This window comes from Gouania willdenowi, chromosome 10 (genome assembly GCF_900634775.1).
Source record: "Gouania willdenowi chromosome 10, fGouWil2.1, whole genome shotgun sequence".
NCBI lineage: Eukaryota > Metazoa > Chordata > Actinopteri > Blenniiformes > Gobiesocidae > Gouania > Gouania willdenowi.
In genome coordinates this window covers 20,649,680-20,672,623 of record NC_041053.1, presented here as the reverse complement: position 1 = coordinate 20,672,623, position 22,944 = coordinate 20,649,680, and the positions used below count along the sequence as shown (strand labels likewise).

At 40.6% G+C, this 22,944-nt stretch overlaps 2 protein-coding genes across 3 annotated transcripts; both read right to left on the bottom strand.

Moving 5' to 3' along the window:
• Window positions 1-436: 436 nt before the first annotated feature.
• LOC114471437 (arp2/3 complex-activating protein rickA-like) lies at window positions 437-22,371 on the bottom strand. 2 transcript variants are annotated; one of them, XM_028460244.1, is made up of 2 exons: window positions 21,974-22,371; window positions 437-1,227 (listed from the first exon to the last, which is right to left on the bottom strand). In XM_028460244.1, exons 1-2 carry the CDS (start codon window positions 22,008-22,010, stop codon window positions 662-664), a joined length of 603 nt encoding a protein of 200 aa, XP_028316045.1. In that variant the 5' UTR covers window positions 22,011-22,371; the 3' UTR covers window positions 437-661. The 2 variants fall into 2 exon arrangements, with proteins under 2 accessions (XP_028316045.1, XP_028316046.1); XM_028460245.1 differs by lacking the exon at window positions 21,974-22,371 and adding an exon at window positions 9,044-9,107.
• kctd12b (potassium channel tetramerisation domain containing 12b) lies at window positions 16,739-19,792 on the bottom strand. The gene has a single exon (XM_028460242.1). It carries the CDS (start codon window positions 19,277-19,279, stop codon window positions 18,428-18,430), a length of 852 nt encoding a protein of 283 aa, XP_028316043.1. The 5' UTR covers window positions 19,280-19,792; the 3' UTR covers window positions 16,739-18,427.
• Window positions 22,372-22,944: the final 573 nt, after the last annotated feature.

Below are 22,944 nucleotides of genomic sequence, written 5' to 3'. Positions count from 1 at the left end.
ATGTTGGCATTTTTTGGGTTAGGTGAAGAGATCTAGTGGGGTTAGGGTAACAAATAACACTTAAAGAGTAACTAAACCCCTGCTTTCTACTGACCTGGCACTTGGGGGGAAACTTTTAAAAATGCGTTGATTATGGGCAGGGCTTCTGGAGCAGTTAAGACACGCCCAGTCTATACTATAATCTCCAATGAACGATCTATGCTACGCTAACTAGCAACTCATTACTCAATCTACCTCTATTCACTCTGCTCTCAATCCAACCTACTCACCACAGATTGCAGAGCCCACAGGTGCTAGTTTTTATAAAAGGGGCGGGGCTAACAGTGCTTGTTTGTGACGCAAGATGATCCCAAAACATCACATGATCTTGTTCTTAACCAATAGCAAAAATCTTTTGTAATTGCTGGGTTTCAACCCATAGAGGGCAGTCACTAACATTTTACAACTAAATATGACAAATTGAAACACCAGGATCAATCAACGGCACTACTTCATACCCAAATACATTTGTGTTCAGCAGGAAAAAATGATTTTGGGGTTTAGTTCATCTTTAAAGACAGCCTTCGTGACACCTTATTCATGCTAATGACATGTAATATGTATAAGACTTCAAGTAAAGTGTTACCATATCATCTTTGTCATGTTTATTCATCCAAGGACTTCACGCGTTATACTTCTTCAGCAGATCGCTTTGCCAGTGCCTCTTATGGTCTGGAAACACTCGGGGCAGGCGGATCTTTTTAAAGTCCTCAATGCATCTCTTCAGATCCTCCTCCAACATTTTCCTCTCGTCCTCATCCTCATCCACTGCAGGTGGAGGGCCGCCATTTTCCTTGACGGTGAGCCGCGGAAGCGTCTTTAGGTTTAGGGTGGTGGGCCGCTGGGGGCTGTCGGCTGTTGGCGACGATGAATAAGGACTTGAGGTAGATGACGGTTTGGATGATAGAGGCAGTGGTGGAAAAGGACATGGAGGAGAGGGAAGAGGAAGGTCTGGAGGAGGAGGGGGAGGAGGATGGGGTGTTAGAGGAGAGGCTGTGTTCGTCAGCAGTGGTGTTTTAATGTCCACCTCTGAGATACTGTTGGTTTCAGGAAAGCTTTGGGTTCGGGCAGAGCTGTTGGCCTTCACAGCGGCTGATTCAGTGCGAGCTGCAGCAGGTGTACAGGTGTTCAAATTACTGAGAACTGGCAGGTCAGAGGACGCTGTCATAGAAACAGTGGATGAACTACCTGACAAAGAGAAAAATGTACATAATTAACAAATTAGACAAAACCAAAAAAGAAATCAAAAAGAGGTTAATTTGCTTTCTTGCTAAAATTGTTAAACGTCATCATAAGAATTAGAAAATCCAAATGTAAAAACAATTAACTGGAAAAACTGAAGCAGCAGCTGCACTGTACTGAAAACTACTGCATGAGAAAGGAAACAGCAAACCTGCAGAAATATCAAGTTTTTATTTTCTTAAAATCATGACAAAAAAACATTGTCAGGCAAATATTACAAGTTTAAGGCACATTCATTTGTTCATTGATCATATGACATGGTCAACACAGTCTGAAAACTAAAGGCAAAACTGCAGCGAATAAAAAATACGGTTTCTTCTTAACCTAATTTCCAAACTTAGTCCACCCTATGGCTATAGTGACATAAAGTGAAAGTGAATGAGATAAGGAACAAAAAAAAGCCTTCAGTAGATTTCAAGTAATTACATCATTAAAGACCCAGAATGTAAACCCTTACAGATACACTAAACTGTTCTAGTGATTGTGGGACGTGACAGTGATCCATCGTCTTTAACTCTAACCCTAATGCTATTTGGTTGTTTGTTCTTATGCTAATGGTAACTTTTCATTTCTGCCAAAAGTTTCTAAGCATCAAAAACTAACTAACTAAATGTTCTTTTGTAATAAATACCTTACACAAAAACTGTGAAGCAATAAACAAATAATGTGATTTTTTAAAACTGTACTTAGGTTTACTACTGTATAATCCATGTCTTGCTAACCTCCCGGTAGTTTACGAAAAAATGTGCTCATTATAAACTTTACTTTCAGAGGAGCTTCTATTGCTGTCATTATGTGTGATTACAAATACCAATTTATTAATCATAAAGATTTTATTAAACAAATTTAAGCTGCTTTATAACATTACAAATGTATTCAGTTAACATTATATGAAAAAAAGAAAACAATAAATAGGTGTTCATGTTGTCTGATGATTACAAGCAAAATAGGCTGAATGTGTTTTAGCCTATTAAAGAAATTGCGGTAACACTTTACTTCAAACATAAGGCTGACAATACGCCGTCATTAGCATGAATAAGGTGTTGTGACGGCTGTCATTGAGTGTTGTTCGCTAAATTATGACACCTTTGGAGCTATATTGGCATTTTTTGGATTAGGTGGGGGGATCTGGTGGGGTTAGGGTTAGGGTTAGGGTTACGAATGACACTTTATTCACGCTAATGAATAACATGTCATGTTAATGACAGCCTAATGTCAGCCTTATGTATAAAACTTCGAGTAAAGTGTTACTGAAATTGCTGTACATGAAAAAAAAGAGAATTGAACAATGTTTAACCAAATTAAATTAATTTATCAATTTATCAAACAGGAAGCTGCATCCATAATCAGAAACACAGTTGAAAACCTCGTAGAATTGTTGAATTGTAATCTCTAATTTCCAAACACATGTCCTCAAGATGCAATTATTTAAGAAGTAAAAGTGAAATGAGGCGCAGTTTTCTTGCTTTGGCTCACTGATCTATTTAAGTGAAAATCACAGCAACCAGAAAAGTTTGCAAAGAAATATTCTTATGTTTAACTTTTAATGTTTCCCTTATCAGTGTGTGTCAGTGGTGTGTGTCTGGCATAGAAACAAGTAGCTTTCAGTTTTTATACTTTTGCTCTCTCCGAGAGTACAAAATGTAGAAGCATGCTGGCACAAAGGCACAAAGACAATCAAAAGGAGCAGAAATTATCAGAGAAAAAAAGCTCTGCGTGAGAAGACAAGAATCAGGCGGATAGCTTTATTTAATTTTCCAACTTGTCATTACATTGGCTACACTGGCCCATTATATTGGTCAAAGAGCTGTGACTGAGCGGACGGCACGTAAGTAGCCCCCTGACCAAAGCTTGACAAGCTATTTTTCACACCATGTTGCTTCTTTATCTGGTGTTGGTGCGAGGACAGTGGAAGTCGCTGCAGTGCGACTTCTCAGAATAGCGTGAGCGGAGTGTGTACGTCATGTAGCTTCTGGTATTTGAACATTTTGAACTTCATGCCTTGCTTTTTTAAAATTGCCTGTTTGTGAGGAAACCAGGGAGAGGGTAATCACTCAGCTTCTGCTTTTGGTCTGATTTTCATTGCCTGTATGATGACACACTACATCAGAGTGGCTTAGCAAACAAGCAGCGGACTTCACTCATAGTTCCTCTGTTTTGGTTCTGATCAAAGTGCACTTGCAGACGTTCAGATGTGGGTGGACTGGAGAACCAGAAGCTAATTAAAATCCAATTGCACAATTTCCCATCTTGTTAAATGATACATCTTGGCTATACTCTGGCTCTGAAATCTCTTGAGGCTACATGACACTTGGGAAAAAACATCTTGAATTTGTTGTCCTTGTAGTGATGGTATTTCGTGCTGGATGCTTTAGTTTGATACATAAACATTTTCCCAGTTACCCACATGAGCTCAGTCATGGCCTTAAATGGTACTGACAGCCCTGCATGCAGAGCTATCAGGAGCATCATCATCTAGTGGAGTCACAGTCACACATTATTAAGACCCACTCTTTCCTTCTCTTTGAGAAGCAGTCACATTCACACTGCACGCTGCTCCACCACATGAAAATGCATATGAAGAGCTAATCTCGCTCACAGGCTCTTAAGCATGTATCCCAACCTCTTTGCACAGACGTACTAAGATTCACAGAGTGCTCACTCTTTGGTGGTGCTCGTCATTAAAGCACCTTAGAAAGAAAAGCAGCTTTTTTCATGCAAAGGTGCAAAAGAATATTTGCTTAATTCAACTGTCAGTGTGAATAAAAGTGACTTTTCTCTGTATGTGCATGAGTGTAGAATACATATACATGTTGTGCACGTGCACCGTGGTTATTCTGAGCACACACTGCATTTGAAAAAAGGAAATATGATGGGGGGAGAGTGAGTGGTTGGCAGGAGCAGGTTTCCTCTGTTTGCTTGTGTTTGGTGCATTTAATTTCTCCCATAATGAATACATGTGTTTGAGGGCTGCTTGAGCGTGGGAGTGTGGGGGCTTAGCAGTGTTGGAAGAATAATCCACTGGGGGGGGATGGGCTTCCATGCTTTGTGGAGAAGAGCAGCAAAATACTGCACTCAACCCTTTTCCCCGGGCCACTTCTCCAGGGATATGTGTAAAAGCCAATGCCTTTTCAAACACACATATACACATACATACACACACACACATCCTTTCCCCTCTGTCCTCTCTCCCTCTCCTTCTTTCTGCCGCTCCCATCTGTTCAGTGTGACACATCCCTCCGTTGCCATCATTACTGCTATTAGCAACTCTAATGTGTCACTGTTACCAGGGTTTAGCACCTCTCAGGCTGCATCCTCCACAGTTTGGAATGCATCACTCAAATTAGCCTCTAAACTTTCAAGACACCAGGTTTAAAGTTTAAAAACACAACACAGTACCGGTAATTTACTCTGTTATCAGCATCACACAGAAGTATAAGTTGTAAACATTGTGGAAATAAGCTGTCATGATCTGACACCTGGGAATTTTAATGTTTTTCTTTTTGTTTTGTTTTTTTATGAATTAGCATGAGTTTTAAAAGATCTGATCAAATATTGCACAATTTTAGAGGGATTTCTATCTTAAATTTGTTTATTATATTTGGACTTGCATCTAAACCTTTTTTGAGTTTTTTTAAAATTGCATTTTGAGTGTTAGAAGTGATTCAGCAGTTCTTACAGAATTTCCATTTCATATTAAAAAAATGATCAGTCTGAGTTTATCAGCATGCCACTCCAGACTGTTAAGGGAGTCTGGCAACAAATGCAATGAAATAACAAATGGTGGCTATTTCCTTTCTACTGAGGGGAATCGGAAATGTGTTTAATTGGAGTCCAAATCAAATGTCCATTCAAAAATGCTGACTTTATATATTAAGGTTTTGAAACCTGCATCAACTGCGTCATCAACCCGAAAGTTGCCATATTGGAGATACTCAGCAGGTAAACAAAGCGCACGCACACAAGCAAATCCCGAATTTCGAGAGGAAATGGTGAATTGCCATCGTGTTTTTGGCTGTACCAATCGGTCAGACCATGAAAAACATTTGGAATTTTATAGACTTCCAAACCTTATAACAAATCAGGGAGAACAATGTCAAAAATTATCAAAGGAAAGGAGGCTAAACTAGGATCTACAAGGCAAAAATCTGAAAAACATCCAAATTTGTTTGGCCCATATCTTGTCAGGTGATTTATTGATAGCAGCACTCTGGGCACCAAGGGGATGCTGCAAGTCGCCCCACCGGCCCTAAGGCATTCCGGCCGAGCCCATCAGAGTACCCCGGATCACTCCTCATCGATGCCACCAGCGTGATGAGCTTTAGAGAGAGCCCCCCCACCCCAGCCCACAAACCAGCCACCATCCAGCAGGACCGCACAGCCCCAGATGGCGCAGGGACAGCAGCCCAGGCCCCGCCACCCATCGGACAGCGCAAGCCACGGGGCGACGCCCCCTACCGGTGCGCGCGGCCAACCGACGGCCATCACCTCAAGAAGGAGGCACACCAATGACACACACCTTTGTGGTATAGCAGCCTCCAGCCAAAGGTGCCCGAACCCACCCGTTGGCCCGCAGATAGCAGTGCAGATCCACCAGGCGATCGACACTGACCCCAACCACCAGAACAGCGAGGACCATCCTCCAGCAACAGCATCATCCCCACCCAACCTTTGTGTATAAATTTGTATGTGGTGCATTAGCTCCAGAGGGTGGAGGTAGCGGTCGTACCCTCCGGTGGGTGGTGTGTTGAGGTGTGATTAAAATTGGAGGGACTGGTAGGGCAAATCGAGGTAGGAGTGCCCCCCCCACACACACACACACCCTCGGCCCTGCCATCCAGCCCCCCAATGGTTGGATAGAGGTGTGGTGTACAAAGTGAGTGAGCCAGACCAGCTGGGAGTGAAGTGTCCATGTAGGAGGCCTGTCTGGTGTGAGCCCGGCCCATCCATAGAGCGCGCCACCGGAGAAGGTAGATGGGACAGCCGGAAACCCAACCCCCAACACCCTCCAAACCATGCTAGCCCCACAGAGCACGGCGGCAACCCCACCCCCCCAGGAACAGCGGGGCACTAGCCACACCCCCCAGCGGTCCAGGGGGCGACCCCCGGCGACCACCCCACACCAGCATGGCCCGGAGGACAGCGGGCCCCAGGCCACCAGCCCTACCCCGCCTAAGGCAGCGCGGCACCACACCGTACCGCGGGCAGCACCCGAGCAGATGGTAGGAGAGCGCCCCCCTCCCCCGCATGTCCACAAGCATGCACACACACATGTTCCAATAAAAGTAATGTGTGCCCCGCTGATGCACTCAGGCCAAAGGCCGAGGACACAACAAATGAAAGCAAAATCTGCCACAATAAGCACCTGCTGGCATCATGCTTCCTATGATTCTGATGCTAATAAGTGTGATGACATGAAGTGATGCTGAGTCGCTGACAGCCGTATTCCGTCGAAATGGCTGACACGTGGCTAGGGGTCATGTGACTGGGAGATCCCTATCCAAATATGCTGTATTTTTTCATTCATTTAATAAAAGTTATCGTATAGATATATTTCATAAATATAATATAATGTATATCGTTCAGAACGCTGCTGCCAGACTTTTAACTGGTGCTTCTAGAACATCCCACATCACCCCCATTCTTGCTACTCTGCACTGGCTTCCAGTTAAGTTTCGCATAGAATATAAAATTTTAGTTCTCACGTTCCGAACATTACATGGTCAGGCCCCTAAATATATCTCGGACTTGTTGTGAGCCTACTCATCAGGGCGATGCCTTCGGTCTTCAGGTCAGGGTCTCCTAAAGACCCCAAAAACTAAATTAAAACCAGAGGAGACCTGGCGTTCCAGGCTGTAGCTCCCAGACTCTGGAATAACCTGCACCAGTCTCTCAGGGAGCTCAACTGTGTGGACACTTTTAAAAAACTGCTGAAGACTACACTTTACAGAAAAGCTTTTAATTAACTGGATTTAAATTTTTATTTATCCTTTAATGTTGCTGCTCTTATGATATTTATGCACTCTTGTTTTATTATTCTATTGTGTTGCACTTGTACTTTTACCACAACTCTGTACAGCACTTTGTGATTTTATCTGCAAAAAGCGCTTTATAAATAAACTACTTACTTACTTACTTACTTACTTATATCTCCTTTTGATTTTGATTGACGTAAAATACGTAACAACAACTAAGCCACATCACCTGGTCAATCAACATTTGGGATGATGGGTTTTATGGCCTGAGCAAAAGGAAACTGGCAAAAAGAACATCATCATCACCATGGCAACGCCACATTGATGTGCAGGATCCACAGTTCACTAAATGCATAGTAATGTCTCTCAGATAGAGAGAGGCACTTAGTCCGGACTTAAGTCGTACAAATGGCTCTCCTGCTGTCATCAAAAGAGCTCCTGCTACATGGTTTGAGCTAATACAGCAAATTTAATGTTGAATTATCAGTGCGGAGCATTTAGGCTAACTGTCAATATTTGGTTTGATGTTTTTTTGTTTGTTTTTTTTTTTACATGTGTGCATTTGTCGTTACAGGCCGATGTATTGCAGTCTTTTCACAACTATGTTTTTTCTTGTAAGAAAATCAATCATTTTATTATATTGCATAATTGTGATGGTCACCAGCCCTTCTTAAAGCTAGACGTTACCACAGGTATGATGGAAAAAGAGAGGGCATGCAGTATAACACATAAGTGAGCAGGAAATGAAATGGTTAATGGGGATAGGGACGACAGGATGAAGAGGGATGAGAGTGAGGCCTTTTACTTTTATTGTAAACACGTCTTGCTACTATTGTGCATTGAAGTGAATTCTGCTGTGCCAGTGTAGTGACATATTTAGAGTATTTATAGTATTTGAGCATTCATATTAATGTTCAGATATTATAATGCGAAGAGTGGGCAAAGGGAGTAGATGTGTGTCTGCAAGTGTGACAGAGCTACTTGTATATGTTGGAAATTATCATTCCTAAGTTAATCGAACCATATCTGTCTTTTTGTGGTGAGGTGTGGGGAAACACCTCCAAAAGCATTTCACAAAAGAGAGCCATAAGGTTAGTTCATCCTGCCGGGTCCCTTGCTCATACAATTCCATTACAATTCTGGGACATAGTTACATTTAAAACAGGTCAGATTTTGTATAGAACATGAAATAAATTATTACCAAGCATAATCCAATACATGTGTAGGGAGGGAACTTATATTTTTGGAGGGAATTGTCCTTTTAAACAGCCTACTCTCCATTTAATTCTCAACAATATGTGCATCTCTATTTATGATGTTAAATTGTGGAATAAACTAGGTGAGGACATCAAAATATGTACAACATTAAAACAATTTAAAAGTAACTATAAAACATTTTTTTGGATCAGCTGTAGAGAATTGGACAGCTAATTTTAAACCTCTTTTTAAAAGGATTTTTATCAATATATTAAGATCATTTATATCAAAGCTGATATCCGGAGATTCTGAGAAATCTATGTTTATGTATCATTCTTTTGAAATGCGAAAAAAAAACCTAACTAGTCTTTTACTATGGTCTACTGCAGGTGGTCATTCATATACATTAATGTACATAAGTCCCTCCTTCGCCCTATAGACCCCTATACAAATGGAAACCGTGATCACCCAGCCAATAGGCTTTGACATTGTGTTTTTGTAACTGTCAATCAAAGTTAACGCGGAACTGTACACGGAAACAAGGGCACGCGTCACAAAAGGCAACGGTTAAATATGAATTTGGCTCTTACCTGACCCATAGATCTATATCCATGCGACCTTGTTATGTTCTGTGATGTGTGCAGAAAAGTAGAGGCGTGGCTTTTGGAAGATTGGTAGAGGCAGTGGGAGGAAGTGAGGCTGTTTAGGGCGGGACATAGAAACGTTTCTCAGAAACACCTGATAGCAGCTTTAAAGTGAAATTTAGTATCAATGATTGTATGGTTTTATGAACTAGATTGTGATTGTGAAATTTTATGATCGGGTAAGGGGGACTTTTTAACTTTTTTCCATTACATACACTGTTTGTTTTGTGCTTGTTTGATCCATCCATCATCCATCGTCTCCCGCTTAGCCGTTTCCGGGTCACGGTTTGAGATAAACACAAATTTAAGGAGCTGCCCCGAAGCTCAAGCTCAAGCTTGCTCACAGCAAGCACCCAGAGTCCCCACCACGCACCTCTACACCACCCAGATGGACCAGAACGCCACACAGTGACCCAAAGAAAGGGGCTCATGGGCCCCAACCCCATGGGCCAGCGTTGTGAGTTTAATGAGACAGTTGGGATCTACATTCTTTGGACTAACTTTGCATACTGGGATACGCAGTTTCACCCATACAATCTCTGAAATTCACAGTCTCTGAGTAATTACAAATGTGTCAATCTAGATAATGTAAGAAACATATCAGCAGAAAACACCTGGAGAGAGAGCAAGGTAAAGCATGAGAACGAAAGCAGAGAAAAGAGTCAGAAATAGATATGAGGCCCCGTCATTAACAAGTCAGTAAAACAAGTACAAGCTTGCACAAAAAGCCCTGAGTTTGAGTGATACACAGATACACCTGCTCCACGTGCCACCACATTATCCCCACCTGCTGTAAACACCCTGAGCTTCTGTGGTGCTCCCACAGTCCAATAACCTTCCTGGCTGAGCACCCTAAAGCCCGTCCCGACACAGTGGCTCTAACCGTCAGCCCCACAGCCACATACCACCTGGCTACGCCTCCTACACGCTCTGCACTGTTGACATAGACAAGCCTGTACTTCAGATTACAGATCATTAGAGAGGGCAGATTAGAGGCCATATGGACACCTTTCCAGAAGGTCAAAGTCCAGTCCTCTGCTCAAAACAAGTCTACCACTCACGTCCACATGCTTTTTCCTGTTTTCCAGCTAAGTAAACGTTGCATGGGATGAGACAACACCAGAAATGAACCTCCAACATATCAAAAGTTTTATCAAGTAGGCTAATATCATTTTAATCTTCCATAAATAATTCATTGGCTTTTCACTTTCACAAAAATCTAGTAATTTCCTTCATAGCATTTATTTTAAGGGCTCAGGATGCAGAAGAGTTAGTGTTGCATGTCAGAAAGATAAATGGTAAAAGCACTGGAAGCAAAGTTTCCAAACCCACACTGTAAAGTGTAAAATCACAGTAATTATCACAGAACTACATATAATAACTGTAAAAATACAGAATAGATTTTTACAGTCAAAATGGATTAAAATGCAGTATACTATAATCAATAAAGGCCCATTGTATTGTAAAATAACTTCAAGATTACTCTCTGTAATTTAATGTTTACATTTTTTTTCCCAATATACAATAACAAAGTTATGACATATAAAAAGAACTAGGTTCATAAAACTAAAGACAAAGGAATGTATGTATGTATGTACAGGTATGTATGTACCTGTATGTATGTATGTATTATACCTTAATCTGTCATTTTAAACAGTTAGTCGATTAAAAACAACCATTAAACAATGAAAAAACAAGCTAAATACATTACAAATACATTTAAAAAATAGCTAAATTTAAGGCCAATATCTGTTAATCACAGGTATGAACTACTTTATGGCCTTGTCCATCTTGAGTAATTTCCTGTTTAGCCATTTTTCTTTAATGTACAATGACTGAGAACTAATGTATTAAACACTTTAAATGCGATAAACCAATGAAAAATGTTTGCACATTTACAGTTTCAGTCCTGATCTGTAATTACAAACAATTACAAGATTTTAAAAAAAAAAATCTTCATTTGAGAGTGTACTGTTGTTACAATTACTAAAAAAAATATTATAATTCAGTGTGATGGACTGCTGACCATTCTTGGATGTACAGTCTTGTACACAAATGCTGCAACATCTCAGGTTAGCATTTACCAAAGCTGTGGTTTTTCAAGAGGAATTCAAACAAATAAAGTCGATGAAGTTTGAGCTGAAGTAAAGTGAGAATTTAACCTTTTCACCTCAGGGTTTTCAAGATGTTCTCAATACATTCTGACATTTTAAAGACTCTCCTCCCAAATGTTTGGTCTAGCAAAAAAAAACATAGGAAACATTTAACCATATATGGCTGTTGTGAAGGCATCGGGTCTGTTTGTATTGAAATAACTGACAAGCTTTAAAGGTCATTTCCTTAAGCGTGTAGAGGAGGAAGTTTTCCATCTGTTTCCTCTGTCATATATTGCTCCGTCCTTCACTGGTTGTTGCCCAATCTACTGTGTCACATGTCTGTTTTCAGCCATAACTTCTCCTTTGTGTTTCTCTGTGCTATCGTACAGCTCCGCCCTGACACTTTGACTCCATTCATATGATATACAGCAGGGGTGTCAAGCTCGTTTTAGTTCAGGGGCAAAATACGGAGCAGTTTGATCTCAAGTGGGCCACAGATATTATGCGGGAAAATGAGTAATTGCAACATGATTGTGTCCTAGTTTGCACTAGATTATACATAAAATACAAATGGGTGATGAATTATTTGTTTTTGTTTCAGGCTAGCACGGTAACCTTGAGTCTTTGGTCTCCAGCATATCCAAGAATGTGGCCAATTCTCTTGACACGAACTCAGCACTCCTCAACACGGTGGATTCCATCTTGAGTGGCTAGCGGCTTTCCAATAATGCTGCCAACGTAATCCATGTCATTTACAGAAAACATGGACAGACACACGACCTTCCACCAGGAATCCATTGTGTATCCGGCCGCAAACGATCCGGGCATGAGTACTCACCCCGTCCCGGTCTTTTTGTTGAAAAAATTGGATCATTAAGTGACCAGCTGACAATTCCATGATTTTGGTTTTTGGAAAAATGCAGAGAGAGTCTCCTGTTAGATCCACAAGACAGAAGACAGCAGACATAACAAGCAGGGATAGAGATAGAGCGAAAGTGGGAGAAAAGAAGAAGGCTACCATCTCCACCGAGTAGCAGAAGAGATAGTTAGAGTGACACTTATCAATCCCAACGAGGTCTTCATTTTAAATTTCCTATTTTGTGACCAATTTATATTCAATTAAGGTAAACATTATGTAATAATTTGAGATATATTAAAGGATTTTGTACACATTTTTTGTTTTTTTTAACAATTAAACATAACATAAAAATGACTGCAATCATCCGATATAAGCACGAGGGAAACTGTGAATCGCTGCAAATATTGTTGAGTTTCATTTACACAAGTTTTGTCTGTCATTTAATTCTCCTGCAAACCGAGTTGGATGCTCCAAAGGGCCGGATTTGGCCCCCTGAGCATTGTGTTTGACATATATGATATACAGTATGATATATCGTCCCTATATGCATTTATTTGTGTTTTCAAACATTCCATAAAGCTTTTTTTTTTTTTTTTTTTTTTTTACTTTTCTTTGACAGAGTTTGGCTTGTTTTCAGGCTTGTTTTCAAGTTAATGTGTTTTAACTTTTGTGACAGCAGTGCTCTCTCTGTGTGTATGCTTGGGCAGCTGATCATGTGTGCCCATGCTGGAGGACAGAGTGGTGCAGAGAATAAGGTACACATCTGGCTCAATGCTTGACTCACTATAAATAACCAAACACACAATGAGATGAAGTTGCCTGCAGCCTGCACTACTGTACGCTCTGTAAAGAAGTTTTTCATGGCAACTTGGCTAAGTAAGCGGTGATGTCATCAAGACCACAAAAAAAAAAAACACACAACAAAAGTGCTTGAGCTCATGACGTGAGCATGCTAACATGTGCACAGAGCAAACACAGTGGAGCAACACAGCGCTCATAGCCTCAGGGTTCAGCATGTTCCGTTTCACTGTAACCCCAAATTGCTCGGTGCAGTTTCCAGGTAATAATCAGCATCTTCAACATTAGCATATGATTGTTATTGCAGTCAGGAGAACTCATAGGGAGGTAAATGCTTTGTTTTTCCTTCCTAATGTGTTTTTAACTGTTCTCAAAGAATAGTGAAAAGATTGCAGCCTATTAGATCTAAAAGCGCACAGCTCCAAGTCATTAACCTCACACGGGAGGTTTGATGCACATCATCTCCTAGCAACTTCTCTCCCTCTGTGCATGTGTGTCTCTGTGCTCATGTCAGTGCACGTGTGGAGATGCCAGCTGCCCACTCACAATCATGGAGTGAACCCGTTTTCATTGTTTCCATACCAAGCCGTGCTCTAAACCAACGATTACCTGCCATATAAAGCAGAGGAAGAGAGCGCACAATCTAACAAACATAACCACAAAACACATACCTTTACATATGAAGGCAAACATTAAAATGTACTTTAAAAAGAGAAGGTCAAACCCATTTAGCTCAGGGGCCCCATATCACCCATTTTTATGCTGTGTCGGCAAGACCAGTAAAGTCCTGTCATTGTTTTCAAGCAAAAAAAGTGACTTTAAGAAGATATAAATGTATTTAATGACAAATAATGTGTATTCCTATCCATACATCACAGACAATTTAACAAGAGGTGTAAAATCTAGATTAAGGATTAATAATGATAAGAAAAGTACAAATTTAAATCGTCCCTAAATTACAACAATGTAATTATCCCCACCATATCAGTAATGTTTTTTATTTGTTTGTTTGTCTGTCAGCAAAATACCAGAAAAAGTGCTTAACGGACACACTTTGACAACATTTTAACCAAAGACAGACCAAATGAAACATGAAGGATTGCATTACATTTTGTACAGGATCCTGATCTATATACAAATTCTGGATCAGTTAACAAAATTGAAAAGTCTCTCATCATCAAATTCATATCATGGTTCATAATTGACTGATCTTCATGAAATTTGACTCAGATGTGTCGGGTTGGTTTCTCATTTACCCTACTGTGTTTAATCTGAATCCAGATTGAGTGAGTGTGAATGATTATGGCACCATGGTCAGGATAACTGATCCAGATAACTGTTCATGTTTTTATGTTTGGTTGTTGGTAAAGTGTTTTATTGGTTAGATGTTTGAGCACATTAAAAATGTTTTACTTGTTGCATTTAAAACTGATCATATTCAGACATGATAATATATACTCTATTTAACATTATGCTATTGTTAATGCCCCTTTTAGATCAAGCATGTAGCCCCTGCTGCGACTGTTAGTGTTGAGGGTGCAGCTGAATAAATATTCCAGTTTCTTCTTTTTTGAATTGTTTAATTTGTTTATTCTAGAATATCACTGCTGATCAGTTTAAGTCTCTATCTTGTGATTTTCAGAGTGCTGATGGAGATGACAGAGGAACGCTTTAAACCAAGATCAGTGTTCTTTCAGTCGTCCATTTCTTTAAGTATTCAGACCCACGATGTTAGAGCTGGTTTGAAAAAGAACGGGTTCATCCATCCATCCATCCATCCATATATGCCATTGGATGAAATGTGATGTTATTTTCATTACCCCTCTTATCCTTCAACATACTGTACATCCTCTCCTCTCTTCCTTTCATCTCAACACAAATAGGACGGCACTGACCCAGGTGGGAACGAGACAAGGATCAAATAAACAAAGAGCAGCCGAGTTAAATCCTGCTGCCACGTACAGCTGCTGCAGAGATAAGAGCAGCACGACAACAATCACCACAGACCATCAAGGTGATACTGTACGTATAAAGAGAAAACCATCTCACTTTAGATGTTTCTTGCAATTGTAATCTTCAAAAGCAAGGAAATTCCTTAACACAGAGAATCTGTAAATTCTTTATAGTGTAACGCTGATTGAACAGTTTTCACACTACGGTAAAACAACAGAAACCTGTGCATGCAACACAAGTTTCAGAAGAGTTTAAGATGGGATGATTTAAAAAACAGAAGCAATGTTTTATCAGAATTTGGCCTTTGAGGCTTTCCTGCTGCTGTTGATCAACATCGAAGTGTCAACACATCCCACACATCTGCTGTTGAATGTCGAGTCTCAAGCCCATTTGTTGGGGGTAAAGACGGAGAATTGTGCAGGACACTTACGCCTGGAATTTCACACATGAGCCATGCCTCTCCATGCTAGTGCTAATGAGCAGAGTTGGCACCGCTGTGGTGCAGAAGCATGCCACAGGACAGAGACTCGGGAGGAATGCTTCCTGTGACTGTGTTTGGCGCAGTGAGATACGCTGTCCTGCTTGCCATCCAAACAGCAACAGAGTCATCTGTTTTCAGACAGACATGGTTTGGTTTTATGGATGCAAACTAAAACCAGATTTAGAAGTCTTAGGCTGAGAATGTGGTTTTTTCTACAGCCTAGCTTCTCAAAGTTGGGTACGGGTACTCCCAGGAGAATGCAAAGTGTCATAGGGAGTACATTAAAAAAATGTAAACTGGACTATAAGATAGGAGCAGTTAGGAGCCTCCATGCATTGCCACAAATTACACATTAGTCAATGTCAGACTACCGATGGTTACAGATCATCATTATTATAATTTTTGTTATTATTATTATAAATTGTTCCTATGTTCATCAACAGAATAGGTCAAATTCAGAGACATTTCACTGTAGGGCTACATTGTATGTGACTTTACATCAGCGGTTCCCAGCTTTTTGGCGTCTCCAGAGACTTTTTTTTCTTTCTAGAATTAGCTTTTGATGTTTTTTGTTGCCAGAAAGTGAAAAAATGCTCCAGCTCAGATATTACTATACTGATTTTTATTTGAACTAGATTTGTATTTGAGAAAGTGAAAGTATAGAATACAGTTGTTTAAAATTGTTTTGTGTGTGGTGTTATAAGTTGAATAATAATAATAATAATAATAATAATAATAATAACAACATTTTAAAAATACATTTTTAAGCGGTATCTTTTTAATTATTATACATTATTAGACATGGGGTCACGGCCCCAAGGTTGAAAAACACTGCATTACATTATTATGTTTTTGAGATGTGCAGGATTAGGGGTACATGGCTTCATGTTAAATGTCTGAAGGGGTAAGGGAATGTAGAACGTTTGGGAACCACTGATCTATAGTATGATATCAGAATCCTACACAAATTGTTTTTAATACAATAGTGGTTTATCACCCCTCAGTAAAGATCTAATCTTCTCAAATTTTACTGTAATGCGTAAATAGGTCAATTAGAAGCAATAAAAAAGGAGGTTTGTAATCTGCTTTCTCAAAGCCTGTTATCTTGGGATGTCCTCCTTTCTATCTTGGCTCTGTTTTCTGGTCAACAGCTCAGTACAAGGCTGGGAAATTAAACATGGGAAAGAGAAAAAGAAAAAAACAGGAAAAGCAGATGGAGGAATGAGGGGGGAAATGCCGCCTGAGGGTGGAGTGCTGAACATTTAATAGGAAGTAGAGCTCATATCCAAGGACATTTTTTGTCACGGGAACTGTAACTGGAAATTTGAAAGAGTTTGACTCGATATTTGTTGAAAAAAAAGTGAAATTGAATCTGTGGTAGTTACAGAGGGCACGCAGTTTGTGTTTGTCTCTACTCCAAACTGAAGAAACCATTGTAACATACAACCAGCATGGAAAGAGAAAATCTTTTATTTGACATTTCACTTTTCTTTTTTTCTTTTCTTTTGAAGGACAGTTTTATATTATCAGTGTCACTAACGCACGCAGCAGGTCTAACATCAGGACTGGGGTCTGGAACAGCACCTCAACACATTGAAACACATTGCCAGTTTCAGACAATTCAAAAATACATGAATAATCACAACCAAGCATTAAGGTTTGATGCCACGCCATATGGCTGAGGTGAAATCCTGACTGTGAGAGCAGACTGTCAGTTGGTCCATTAGTCTGAGGTATAGAGTTTACAGACCTGGGAGACAACACCTACTTTTCTCACTGTTGTTTTAACTGTGAACTGCCAGTATGTTGCCTCCTTGCTACAGTGGTAAGATATCACCAGGCTTCTGCGAGGCACAGCATAATAATCCTACTCTCTCATGGTTATTTGCTTACTTTAAGTCAGAGCTAATGTCACATATGCAGAGAGCTTCAACTAATACTGAGCCCAGCTGTAAGAACAACATCACTGTTCACAGAACACTCAAAAACATGATCTGATACAGTGACTACCAGTTTTTTTTTTTTTTTTTTTTTATTATTGGCAAACAACAAGAAGTAATGGCGTACGACTATTTCAAGAACCGCTCTTTATTTTTGGGACCAAGCTATGAAATGCCAAAGGAACATAGTGAGCAAACACAGAGAAGGTGCATCATCTCTGTCCTCCCCAGAGCGGGTGATTAAAAATACTGAAAGCTCTATTGCACACAATCAATAGACAACCTTTCTTTTGTTGCGGCAACCAGATCTCTTTATCTCTGTGCTTTCATCGTGCTCTTTTAAAGCCTGTTGCTTTGTGACACACCTGGTGTTATTCCTGAAACAGGAGCTCCGACACAAATACATTCTGTATTTCTTTTTACACAGATTATAAACAACAACGTGTTCAGTGTGTTTGTTTGCTTTCCGCTGTATGAGTTGCAACTTCAGTCAAAACAGCTTCTGAGCAGATCAACTATGGCACATTTCCACACAGCATGGTGCAGGACACGTTTAGTAAAAACAATAATAATAACGAAGGAAATTTAAATTGGACTTGTTTCTTGTGCAAGGGCTGCTTACGTCCCTCAAGGCTGATAAGATGTCCAATTATTTGGTAATTTTAGTTCAGAGGAGCAGGAGAGAGAGTCCGATCAGATCAAGTGAGCCAGCAAAGTGCTGCACTGAATATGACGACAGCTCTTTGAAGCCCTTTCCCTTATGCCCTTAGGCCTGGTTAAGTACTCATGTAGACTCAAACCAGGGTGCTTATCTCGCAAAATTAGCTCTTGGATAAAGTGTTGTGCTTCACCAAGCTTGATCAAATATATAGAGCATAGAAAAAAAGCAAGGAATCTGTCTCTGGGGATGCTGTGGTTGAGGATTGGTTTCTATGGCTCTGATGGAGAGGTGGAAGAGGCGGAGGGCGGTGTGACCCAGGGGGTGAGGGTGGGTGGGGGGGAGTTGATGGGAAGAGGGCTGCGGTTTTAACCAGCAGAGAAGGTATCAGGAGTCAGAGTGGCAGCTGGGTATTGTTCACAGGATAAAAGCTGGAGAGGAATAAGTCTACAGAACATCTAGTGATGCAGGAGCCGCCAGAGAGAGACGGGATGGCTGTAGGCTGGATACAGGGTGAGGGGAACCAGGGGGAACAGCCGATAGTCTCACTCACGGTAGAACACATATTCAGTGTAGCTGGTCCAGATCTTGTCATCTGTCTGCTCATGGGCAAAGGCGCAGGTTCCAGTAGAATTGCAGGCCACCATGAGAAAGCCTGCGTCCGCCAGCTTGTCAAAGGCCTGCTCCAGGAAGGTGAACTTGAGATAGTAGCGGGATGTGTAGCGCTCAGGGGGGCGGTCGGGGTCACGGCTCTCATTCAGGGTTTCACCAAACACTTCCTTGGCCAGGGAGGTCTTCCCACAGACCATGATCCGCGCCACACGCCGAAATTTGGCATCTGTGTGGCTATCGCGGCCCAGGGTGTACGAGCCCCGGTAGCCGATTGTGATGAAACCGGAGCGTTTGCCGTCCATGGTCCCGGGTACCAGACTGGCACAGGCAGCAGCAGCAGCACCCAGAGAGCCCAAGTTACGAGCTGTGTCCATCCCGGGTGAGGAGTCCTCGGGGTCGCTCTGACACCCATCGTCACCCAGGGAGTTCTGCTTACTGATTTTGGGTGCCAGCATCTTCACCAGCTCTGGCAGGTTAAAGAACTCGGCCTCCCTCTGGAGACGCCCTCGCTCTGGAAAGTGATCTGGAAGAACCAGCTGCTGGTCCCGCATGTAGTCCAAGATGTAACGGAACAGGAAGCCGTCACGGTCCACAAAGAAGCGTCCTTTGGTGTCCCTGGCCAGTCCTTTGGGAGACTTCTGACTAAACATCTCCCACAGCAGAGAGTCTGGGACACTTGTGAGTGTAGAGTAGCGGGTTATGTACACCTGGCCGCCTACATTAAGCTCAATAATCTCTGGGAAGGGAACTTCCTCCCCAGAAAGGCCACTATCAGGTAACGCCATGGTCTCCAGCACTGGTTTAAGAAGTGTCACAGAAGTTCAAACGGCAGGATTCACAGTGGTTGGTGTGAATGAAGAATAAGTCAGAATAAAATAAAGAACAGTCCCATACACACTGGGTGTCTATTCTAACTAGGCTACAGCTTTTCTTCTGTTACCTAAAACATAGCTCACAGTGTTCCAGGATAGACAAGCCTTCAGGCGGTGAATGAATCCACAGGAGGAAAGTCCACAGATCTGTGTCTCACAAAGCTGATCATCACGGCAGATCCGACTCGAATAAGAGCAGCTCTTTGTGGCGCAAACAGGATCAGGTGGCCTATAACTTCAATTAAGCAATCCATGGTGGGGGGTCCCCGCAGGGGTCCGGGAAAGCGTGCAGGACAGGAAGCAGAGGTTAAAGCCGCAGTGAGGGAGCAGGAGGGCGGTCAGACGCTCCTTCGTTCTCTCCATCATCTCTCCACCTGAAGCTGCCTCAGACTGGGACACGCGCACACACGGCACGGGGACGACGTTATTGCTCTACTGATGCCACGCCCACTCACTGTGACGTGATATCTGGGTTGAAATTAGCGCAATGAAAGCAGCAGCAAAAAAAAAAAAAAAACAACTTTCTGCAGGTTTTAATGAAATACAAGACGACAATTGAACATTCTATGAAAGGAAAACACACACACCTTACTTACTATACTATTGTATTCAGAAAAGAGACAGAAAGGTTGTTTGACTATAAAGAACAAATCATATGAAAACTATTCAGTCAGTAATATTATTGGCATTTTATTTTACAGTGTGAAATGGGAAGATGGAGAGCCAAATTTAGTTTGTATTTAAATTAACGCCACCAGTTATCGAGTTATTGTAAAGCTGCATTGCTGTTAAGCACTTAGCCCCATGATCTATTTACAAATTATAAACTCAACCATCATATTATGATTAACTGTATTCATTATGTATTAAAATCTACTAAATACCGTTAATCGTGTCAACTCAAAGCAGTTGGTGTTCACAAAGCTGGGCTAACAGTGACATCTAGCGGACAAACATGGGATCATTCGTTTCAGCAGGTCGTCCATCATCCATCACTTTTACCTGCTGTGTCCATCATCCCATCCAGCTACTACTGTATATCTACTTTAGTATTACAGTCACAACCAAATATATATATTTTTTCAAGATAAATACTATACTATACTTCTATTTATCTGTATTATATTGTATATTTGTACACGTGTTATATTTTCCTGGAGGTATGCCCTTGTATTTAATTAACAGTCTTTATTTAATTATGTACGTTTTCTTTTTTTCTTTCCTCGTTCTTTTCTACGTTTTAGTGTTTCTTCTTTTCATTTGAAATATTTCTGGGGCATCTGTAAAAAAAAAAAAAAAAAAAAAAAAAAAAAAAAAGCTATTTTCCCCTGGTATAACTAAAGTATATCAAATTCTGATTAAAAAACTTTAAAAAAAAAAAGATACAAAAGGATCTATTAGTTAAGACACTATAAGAAAACGTTGCCACTTTGGCACAATTATACACAAATTATTTCTCTTATTGTTACAAACAAAAATAAAATGATAAAAAAGTGCCTTTGTTTGTGCCAGTGTGAGAAACCTTATAATAAACAGTTTATAACTAAAACCTCATAAGGTTGAAGTTAAATATTTAAAAAAAAAAAAAAAAGTATTTATATGGATGTTAGTGCTAGAGTTTTACATGCTTGTCGCTGATATTTTGCACATAAGAAATTAAGTGCCTCTTTGAGTTTGGCTGCATTAGAGCAGAAATATTCCTGCTGTGTTCAATGACCCTTTACTTTATTGTTTGACTGTGCACAGATTTAAAAAAAATAAATAAAAAATTAGCTCAATGTGACTGCTGCTATGGAATAAATTTGACTATTCCAGAAAGAAAGTTTCACTCGGGCTCACCTGATGTCAGACTTTGATCTGAGCGAGCAGTTTGTGCAACTCTGAAATAGGCAGGTCACACACATACAGAAAACTTAATTTTAGTTTATATTAGTCATCAGTACTTGGATTGAAATGCACCATCATTAAACTGCATGTTAATGATGCATTTGAATTTGTTCTCACATTGTTGCTGCTTTTATAACTCTGTCCTATACTGTGTGTTTAGACTATTTCTTTCTTGTCAGCTCTCCATCTCAGAAGGTCATCCACCACCTTCCTCTGACTAATCAGAGCCAATATCAGACATCTCTAAGCAATCTGGAGCTGATTTCCCAGAGGTACGTGCAGTCTGCCGGCTCTCAGCTCTGTGGATTGGAGGTTATGTGGCATGTTGCCTTCATGGTTGAGATAAACAGGAACTTTTCAAAAACAGGAAAGCTGAACAGCATTGTGGATTGACAGCCAATGACAGACTTACATTCTCACCTGGGGTGATTCTCTCACTGACACGTGATGCAGCTTTATCAATTTAATTAATTCCATCAACATCATTTACTGATTCTCCAAAATACACACAAAAAATGACTACATCAGACAGATTGGTTTGACCTTCTGCAGCTGCTGGATTATCTGTGTATGCAACTCAATTCTAATCCCAGTGATGGCCTTGATGAGGATGTGAGGTGCACCGTGTGTGTGCACTTGATTCAAAACATGCAGAGAAGAGGCTTGAAGCTTGATTGTGTAGAGATAGTGGTTTAGATACAAATGGGAAAATGTGCTTACGGCTGATGCTCAAAAGATGAAAACCCTCCAGGGTCATAAAGGGATCAAACACTCCTCATCCTGTATGGATAGATAATGCAGTGACAAAGCAGCAGTTAGTTTGGTGAGGGATTTCATGAATACGTTTACATTATTTCTTTCTGCCTCCTCAGCGTTTTCACTCGACAGCAGCAGCACTGAGTGATTTATGAGTCGATTTGTGGGATCAACAAAAACGCACCAACTGATGCATGTGTTTTCTCAGGTGTGTGTGGCAGGCAGGTTAACTGGACTACACAGGCCCATTTCCTTCAGAATGAAACACCATGTATCTTTAGAGGCAGGCAGCCTCGAGTTGAAGCAGACGTCTCAGTGACATTACTGCAGGACCTCACTGCTTGAATATTGATGGTTCCAACTCCTAGTGGGTCCCAGTGAATGCAGTTGATAGTTTCAAATTGGCAAAAAAAACCAAACAAACAAAATAACAAAAAACAACAGAAAATTCAGAGATCCACCAACATGGTGAAGTTAAAAAATGTCTCTGGCTGGGTCTTCTTCCTAAATGTACAAGTCAACCTGCTAACATCTGACTGGTGCCTCTTTTGAAATGATTTTCAATGGCATCTATAATGCATGCAACTAACTGTCATATGGCCTTTGGTATTTTAGGAGTAATACTGAAAAGTGGTTTGGTTCACACAAAAATATTTCAAGTGAATCAAGTATTCATACAAAGCCCATTAGTCATTGATTGCCTTGTAGCATTGTTTAACAAGTTAAAAAAGATACACTATAGCTTAAAGATAGCTTTCACAGTGATTAGGATATAAAAATTATTATGGAAGTTTTTTTTTTTTTTTTTACCTCTGTCAAGATGCTAATATTTTCACCAGCATTTTTTTTTTTTAAGCAATATCACATTCTAACGACTTGTAACTAAATTTCAACCAGCGATAGACCTTATGACATGAAAGAATACAATAGATTTG

What these genes read in the sequence shown, in the direction of transcription:
- kctd12b (XM_028460242.1), bottom strand. Translation starts at nt 19,279, where the DNA reads ATGGCGTTACCTGATAGTGGCCTTTCTGGGGAGGAAGTTCCCTTCCCA.
- LOC114471437 (XM_028460244.1), bottom strand. Translation starts at nt 22,010, where the DNA reads ATGACCCTGGAGGGTTTTCATCTTTTGAGCATCAGCC. An exon ending in TCATCTTTTGAGCATCAGCC is followed by an intron (nt 1,228 to 21,973) that starts GTAAGCACATTT and finishes TCTCTTTGTCAG; the next exon opens with GTAGTTCATCCACTGTTTCT.